The 8183-nt window shown below is 34.4% G+C and overlaps 1 protein-coding gene across 1 annotated transcript; it reads right to left on the bottom strand.

The window, feature by feature from the left end:
• Nucleotides 1-204: 204 nt before the first annotated feature.
• On the bottom strand, nucleotides 205-7638 carry LOC128220480 (nuclear cap-binding protein subunit 2-like). Its single transcript, XM_052928890.1, has 4 exons — nucleotides 7351-7638; nucleotides 6748-6929; nucleotides 3631-3769; nucleotides 205-3340 (listed from the first exon to the last, which is right to left on the bottom strand). The coding sequence occupies exons 1-4, from the start codon at nucleotides 7414-7416 to the stop codon at nucleotides 3248-3250; spliced, it is 480 nt and encodes a 159-aa protein (XP_052784850.1). The 5' UTR covers nucleotides 7417-7638; the 3' UTR covers nucleotides 205-3247.
• Between the last annotated feature and the right edge of the window lie 545 nt (nucleotides 7639-8183).

Consider the following 8183-nt stretch of genomic DNA (forward strand, 5'->3'; position numbering starts at 1 on the left):
AGTCCACATCACTAGTTAATAAAGAAGTATGGCCACATTTCCCAAAATGTCATGTTAAAAGTTTAAAACTCATCAAGTCGACAAAATACATATCAACAAGACTATACGATGACATCACCAGTAGTAATATCATATACGCTTCCATATTGGTATATTTAAAAAACACTGCATATCATTTCTAACCATTCGGAAACATTAAATTAAAACACAAAATTGTTTTTATTGTGTTTATTTTCAATGAAAACAGAACAATTGTGATGAAACAATGTTACAGGAAATGATTAATACATAAATCTAAATTCAATTTATTTTCATCATACATTGTACAATGTAGTAGACAATAGTTTTTAACATGACCCACAGGGGGCAGAAACAAATTATTTTCTTACATTCTATATATATATATATATATATATATATATATACATATAGGCTTAAATAAACAAAAATAATTTGTTTCCGGCCCCTGTGACATGACCCTGTCTTCTTCTGAGTTTAAGTTGATCACCCTCCACGGCTGACCAGTAGACCAAAGAATTACAAACACTAATTACTGGTGATAACATTATATCATTTATGTAGAATTACAAACACCAGTAATAATACTGGTGATAACATTATATCATTTATGTAATTGTTGTATTAACAAGAGCAGTTGTAAGACAGCGAGCTCGACTATGCCGCTTTGACTAAGAATACAATAACGATGTAATAATACCAAGTTTGGTCTCTTTATGTCAAACCTGACTAAAATTATTCGATACATAAGGTGACTTTGATGCTGCCCTCCCACCAGCCCGCCCAAACAATGACGCAAGTCATTCAAATAACTTGATTTCCCATTATGAAAATGTGGTTAAGAATATACAATTATGCCTTTCAAAGGAAATTAAAAAAAAAAAAAATATCAAGGGCCATAATTTGTATTTAGGCTTAAAATGGAGTTGTTTCTTGTTGTAAGATGGTCGTAAATAATTTTGAATTTTATTAAGTGCATTTAATGAACGGTATAGAAGTTTTTTTTATTAAAATCCCAACTTGCCCTTACTTTTACTTGCCTTAAACTTTAACCCAAGTCAATCAGGGGCCATAACTTGTATTAAGGATATGGAGTTATGTAACCTCATTGGTTGATGGTCCTGAACAATTGAGTGAAGTATTAAGTCAATTGAATGAAGGGTATAGAAGTTATTAAACAATATCCCAACCTGCCCTAAAACTTTAACCTAAGTTCCATAGTCAATCAGGGGCCATAATCTGTGTAAAGAATAATATGGAGTTATCTAACCTAAGTCAATTGAATGAATGGTATTGGAGTTTTAAGTGAAAATCCCAACTTGCCCTAAAACTTTAACCTGCCCTAAAACTTTAACTAAAGTCAATCAGGGACCATAACTTGTATTTAGGATAATATGGAGTTGTCCTGAACAACTGTGTGAAGTTATTAATAAATATTCCAACTTGCCCTTAAACTTTAACCTAAGTTCCATAGTCAATCAGGGGCCATAATCTGTGTAAAGAATAATATGGAGTTATCTAACCTCATCATGTGATGGCCCTGAACAACTGCGTGAAGTATTAAGTCAATTGAATGTAGGGTTTTGGACATACAAGTGAAAATATCAACTTGCCCTAAAACTTTAACCGGACGCCGACACTGGGGCGAGTAGTATAGCCCACCTATTCTTCGAATAGTCGAGCTAATAAAACGTTATTTTATTTCAGCATTATGGCTTCCATTAAAGGAAGGTTGGAAGTAAATAACTCCCAGGAAATGGGTTTAAACTTCCAAAAGTGATTCCTCGAAAGTACAAAAACTTCTATAATTTTGTAGAAAACTTCCAAAGTTGAAAGCTTGGAAGTTCAAAATATCAAAACCTGGTGTCAATATTACTTCAATAGTCACAATTACGATCAGTCTTTAAGTAAAATGAATTATTATAATATAAGTTTGTGAATTTGGCAAGTTAAAGATGCTAATTGTTTCATTTTTAACATACTAGTTGAAAAATATGGGGAAAAAGATACTGTATTTGGGAGACTTAAACTTCCAAATTTCAGTGAAAAATCTAAAATTGATGAACAGGAAGCTTGTATTTCCAGTTTTAAATTCTTAATGGAAGCCCTGGCCCAAGTTTCTCGAAACTTCTTAAGCTTAACAGGCTTAAGTCGCTTTTTTCAATAAACATACATACATACATACTGAAAATGGATTTTGATAAATGAAAAATGGTTTATTCTGAAAATCATACAGATTATTCCTACATAATTTCTAAAAATTCTTGAAGAAAGTAAATATAACACATTTTATAGAACAACATAAATAGCGAGATTAGCTTAATCCTGTTATAAGGGACTTAAGAAGTTTCGAGAAATTGGGGCCTGGACGGTCTCGGTATATTTTTGCACCCAAGAGACATTTTAATGATTTATGTTAATGGGTCAAAGGAGTGAACAGTCAGTTCAAAATTGCAGTTTTTGGCTTGAAAGTTGAGTCAGTGTTTTCTGCATCAGAAAAACCACTGATTACAGTATAATAAAAAATACATTCAGTTTACCATGATCATGATATCTATGTACATGCTGTGAATAATATGTTGCGTATTGACGCATATATTGTATATACTATTGTTGTGTTAATTTAGTCTTGTCGACCTATGTTATATTGACTTGGTAAGCATTCACATCACACATTGTTAATGTTATGTCAGAAGTTTTGTTGAAAATCAGGTTGAAGTTGATATTGCATGTTCAACTAAGTTGCAAATTCATTTGATAAAGTAGAAAAGTCAACAGAACTTTGGTAATATGTGGTCTTTTAACACGACAAGGCGATATAATACAAGTAGACATAAATACATCAACACATAATCAGAATATACGATACAATCTTCCATATGAGCAAATCTCTAATGACATAGAAGAGCCATCACAGATGCCTGGCGGAAACACAAACTATTTGTCATAGATAAAATATTTTTCACAATAGGATACAAAACATCAAGTAAATTGAATATGTTTCTTAATGCACTACCCACATGTATTCAATTACTGAAAAACAACATCATCAGTGCACCATGAGAAATCCAAGATCCAATTTAACACTTGTAAAAGATAGGTCACCAAAAATATGCGGCAGCTATAACCACCCTAAGCTTTAAAAAAAGAGATTGTCTGTTTCTAATCCAAGTGCAATCAGAAAAGCTGCTCATCCTTAATCCAGACTTTTGCATCACCCACAGGTTCGTCACAATGACTCGCGGGGTCGGATTTTTGTGGCAACAATTTTTCCGTAACCTCCTCGTCCTTCGTCATAGTCCGATCGGTACTCATCTCGAACCTAAAATATTGCAGAAAAAGAAATCATAGTTTATTTCAGTCTCACCAGAGGACAATATATGATATTATACACTTAAGTAAATAGATACATGACATATTAATTCATTTCATACATGGTAAATGAGAAATTTGACATGGAAGCACAGAATCTTATTATATTTGACTGGCTAACAATTCACAAACAGTTTGGACACAAAAAGGTTTAAACCATCAGGTCAAAAAATTGTTGAGAGACAATTTTGTCAAACCATGTATATTTTTTTCAAAAAGCCTTTTAATTTAAATGACTACCTGTCCTCCAGATTTCCCACGACCATATTGCCGTCCCTCTTTAAAACCAACATCCCAGTCTGTTCTCACGATCCTATCATCAAGTCGGGTACCATTCACATACCGCAAGGCCATCTCTGCATCTGCTCGCGTGTAATATCTTAGTTCAGGTTAAGGTTAGATTACAGGTAAGCTTTGAAATCTAGTGAATAACAACAAAACAAGGAATACAACCCTACCACTTTTAAGCCTTGCCATTACATCACTGCCCATTTATGCCAATTCCATTGGCATAGGAACCACATTTCTGTCTTAAGAATACAATAAATTAATGTACATAAACTGATCATCTTCTTGCCCTTAGTATATCCACATACAAAGTTTCATGAACATAGTTTCACTACTTTTCTTTCTATACCAAGATCCAGTTAAATTACGTATTTTCACTATTACTTTTGCTAAAGCAACCAGATTTTTGTCACAATAATATTTATGAACTTGCATTATTGCCTCATCAATTTTGAGTTACGCCCAGATCCTGTCGAAGAGTTTTACTTTCACTATTTTCTCATCCATAGCAACCACATTCTTGTCAAATGATTTTTTAAATGACAGGCGCAATCACATTATTACCCTCTAGCCTTATACCATGTTTTTTAAACATAGCTAAATATAAGCTTTGCCGCTAAGGCCCCAAAAAAAGTTCTTGTTTTTGCTCACGGGCCTCAAAATCCTTAGGGTTGGTAGGTAGGGATTTTTTTTTTATTTTAACCTTTGGATCGGAATGTTGAATGTATTGTCTGTAAGCATTAGCACAGTACTATAAGCTCCTTTGAGTAGGATCAAATAACTTTCGACTTGTTTGTTGTAAAAATATCCAATTGTATTTATTTAATAAACAACAATATAAATAATCTAGTTCAAAATACTACGATGTAGAACCTACAAATAGCGGGGAAATACCTTTCGTTACTAAAAATAGCAACATCCTGTACTGGCCACCGAAATTTGTTAGATGTTCGTATCGATTTGTAACGAAGACTGGCGATATATTTTAATGTTATCGAAGTTGTACCAGTAAGTGTTGAGTTTAAAAGGATGCATGTATTATTTGTTATGTAATCCGATGCATCCTTGTCAAAATCCAATATGCGATGACATTTTTCTCGCTTTTACTTTCAGTTCCATTTTCACCTTAGAATTCTTCCGGAAGTAAACAAAAACATTCAGCGTTCCTATTGCCAATATCCCTACATTGTTCTTGGCTGAGCAATCAACATGTTATGTAATAGAACTTATCTGTAGATAGACCAGGATTTATGTCAAATAGTTTGACACTTTCATTAAAATTGACAGGAAGTAAAGCACCTGTTTCCTGCTCTTTTTGGACCATGTGCATGCGCAGGAGAGCTAGACAAACTTTTTTTAATTCTTTTTACACATTTACAAACTTCCAAGATTTATCTTTTATTTTTAGCTAAAAGGTGTAATTGAATTAAATAACATTTCATTTCTTGATATAGAACCATTGTTGTTCGTAGTTAGCTAAAACTGCCGAAGGTATCCATTTTCATAATGGCGGAGTTATTCATGACATTGAGTTTGACTGCTGTTAATGGACAGGGTTGTTCACTTGTCACTTTGGGCGTTAATTGCTTTTGACATGTGTTTAATTTAAAAACACAATAATTGAATAAACAAACATTCAGCACATGGTTTGCGGCCCCATTGATCTTCAGTTTCAGGACTAACGACTCATGCACTGAAATTCTCTCGGGTCAAAGGTGACACTTACTGGCGAACTTCGGGTCATTGACGATATCTCACGAGAGGTAGGGATCATTGAAAGCCCTGTTTAAATATCCTTGTTGGATAGCATTGTTTATTTTTTGTATCCAGTACCGTTCTCCCGGGACTCGGGTCTACGAAAATCAAATATGGGGCAAAAAAGTACCGTCAGGGGTAAAAAGTACCGTAGGTCGGGTGACCAGAAACAAGAACTTTTTTTTTGGCCTAAAACTATAGCAGAAACCTTTGGATGGAGTAGTCTTGGAGTATTGGTGTCTGTAATGTTATTGTACATATGTTTTAACCAGTAAAACAAAAGTACTAGTTTCATTTCCATCAACATTTTACCACAGCAACTAGTCTAAAATTATAGACGTGTTATAAGGGATTCTGCCAATCCCTAACGTCTAAACGGGTTTGTGCAAAAACCGGGGGTGTTTTGAAAAATATTGAAATTGTATTAGGTGAAGTATTTTATGGTTTAAATTGATCATAAAGGTTTATATTCATATTTTACCATGTCAGTGAAAAGCTATTTTGCACAAAACAAGCATTTAATGCATTAAAACACATTATTTACCTTTCCAATCATACGACAGTTGACTGACACAGACAACAATTATGCCAAGCGGAACAACTCGACCCAATCGTAATAACTCGGCCACCTCCGACAAGCTTCGAGATAGACATAGTAAATTCAATCGTAACAACTCGGCCATGGCTGAAATGTTCCGATTGTTTAAAAATTGTGCCCTGAAGCCTTGCAGGTGCCCTTCATGTATATATCGCTATGTTTTGACAGCAAGAAATGAAAAAAACACGTCAAAACTCATAATTATTCATAGGATATGACATTTTTATGTATGGAACTGATATAAAATAACATAATCTGGTAATATTTCTTGTTTTTATGATATTTTTTAGATGTTAAATGCTTTAACCCGGAATTCCGATCGGAATTACTAACCACTTTTGATACTAAACAATTTGTACGTGAAGGATTTGCCAAACGTAAAAAAATCTGTAAATGTACAATTATTTGGACTACCACAGCAACCTGCTTTAACCAGTAAAACAAATGAACTAGTTTCATTTCCATCAACATTTTATTGCTAAACAGTTACCACAATGACTTTTTTTTACAAGACTGAGCATGTGGTAAAGGCAAGTTTCACGAACTCTAATATTGGAAATCAATCCAGCACCAGTGGAATGCTAGAAACCAAGAAATTATTCATGAAAGAAGTGGTAGAAACAACAGATATGTGTTCAGGGCTTGTTCAAATGTTGAACTTCATACAGCAGGAATTGTAATTATAAAGTCTGATTTTGCTGACTGTAAAAGGATACTCCATAAAACAGAATCCACAGGGAGTCTTTCTGACTTTGTCCAAGCCCATGACGATGCGCTTTATATCCCCACATCTGCCAAAGAGTTCATGTATCTGTTCCTCAGTGGTGTAGAAGGAGAGATTACCAACATAAAGTGTGCTGCTTTCAAGTAGCTGTCTTTCTTGTTCAGAGCGACTTCCCTGGAAAGAAAATTCCAAAAATATTTTAATTAATCAAGCTAAAAGCTTTATGAAAACATTTCCATAATTATTTATCAAACTTCTGGTTCAACCTCCAGATGAACTTTCACTTTTTATGTAGTCAATGTTGATAATTTGTTAAAATGCATTTGTTGGAGAAAAATAAGTAACATATATGAAAGTAAATGACCGTAAACAACGATGCCACATTCTGGAGCAGTGATACAGATATCGATAGAGCAGCCATTTGAAATTATCATGCAGGGAAAGAATAAGGCACATTAAAGTGCAATTAAATGGTATAAACATGTTTACAGATACAAACGTACATAACAAACAAACAGTAATTTGAGTAATACTTATTAACTTGTTGTCAAAAAAATAATTATAAAATAAAATTGTTATTTATTTGTACTGTTACCTTAAAATGCTGATCTCTGTAAGCGCTTATATCAGCAGACCCAGGGGCAGGTCTTAGAAGTGACATTTTATTTTCGAAAATTGCTTTCGTGATCTATTTTTGTTTTGTATGCATGAAAAGTAGGCAATGAATAACTTGCTTAAAAATGAACTTCGCAATATCTGGCTATTGAAAAAATAAAAAGATGATAAGCATCGAGAGGGATTGTGTGAAACAATGATTAGACTTGTATGCGGCTGTTCATTAATTGTAAAAGTATTTAAAATTGAAGGTTCATGTGTTGAAAACTTATTCACAATCACCGGAAGTGTACCAGCACAAGCAAGTCAAAACGTCTCGAACCAAAACGTCAATCCCTAACCAAACGGCAAAACGTCGCGAGTTGTATATTGTACTTGTTAATAATTATCAATAGTTAATAATTATCAATATTCCATTGTTGGTGATATTTAATTTTCCCCTAACATATATACTGTATTTATTGCTCGAAATGAACATTGATAACAAGTGACTCTCCCATTGTAAACCATGTAGTGTGTGGGGGTTAGAACCAGCCGCCCGGTTAGCACAGTTGTTTAGAGCGCCATGCTAGTGTTCCGGCGGTCGTGGGTTCGAGCCCCACTTTTTCTCCTAGGTTAACTTTACTGAGGGCAGCGGTAAACAAACGGCAGTAGTGCCTCCGTCGGCCTAAAAGTTAATGGGGGGAGGAGTGTAGTGTGTGGGGGTTAGAACCAGCCACCCGGTTAGCTCAGTTGGTTAGAGCGCCGTGTTAGTGTTCCGGCGGTCGTGGGTTCGAGCCCCACACCAGGCGCACTTTCCCTTCTAGGTTTACT

Source organism: Mya arenaria, chromosome 15, assembly GCF_026914265.1.
Source record: "Mya arenaria isolate MELC-2E11 chromosome 15, ASM2691426v1".
NCBI classification, from domain to species: Eukaryota; Metazoa; Mollusca; class Bivalvia; order Myida; family Myidae; genus Mya; species Mya arenaria.

Bases quoted from the DNA above. Each gene is read 5' to 3' on its own strand.
- LOC128220480 (XM_052928890.1), bottom strand. From the start codon at position 7,416: ATGTCACTTCTAAGACCTGCCCCTGGGTCTGCTGATATAAGCGCTTAC. The intron at 6,930-7,350 runs GTAACAGTACAA...TTTTCTTTCCAG, and splicing joins ACAGAGATCAGCATTTTAAG to GGAAGTCGCTCTGAACAAGA. The intron at 3,341-3,630 runs GTAGTCATTTAA...GCAATATTTTAG, and splicing joins GTGGGAAATCTGGAGGACAG to GTTCGAGATGAGTACCGATC.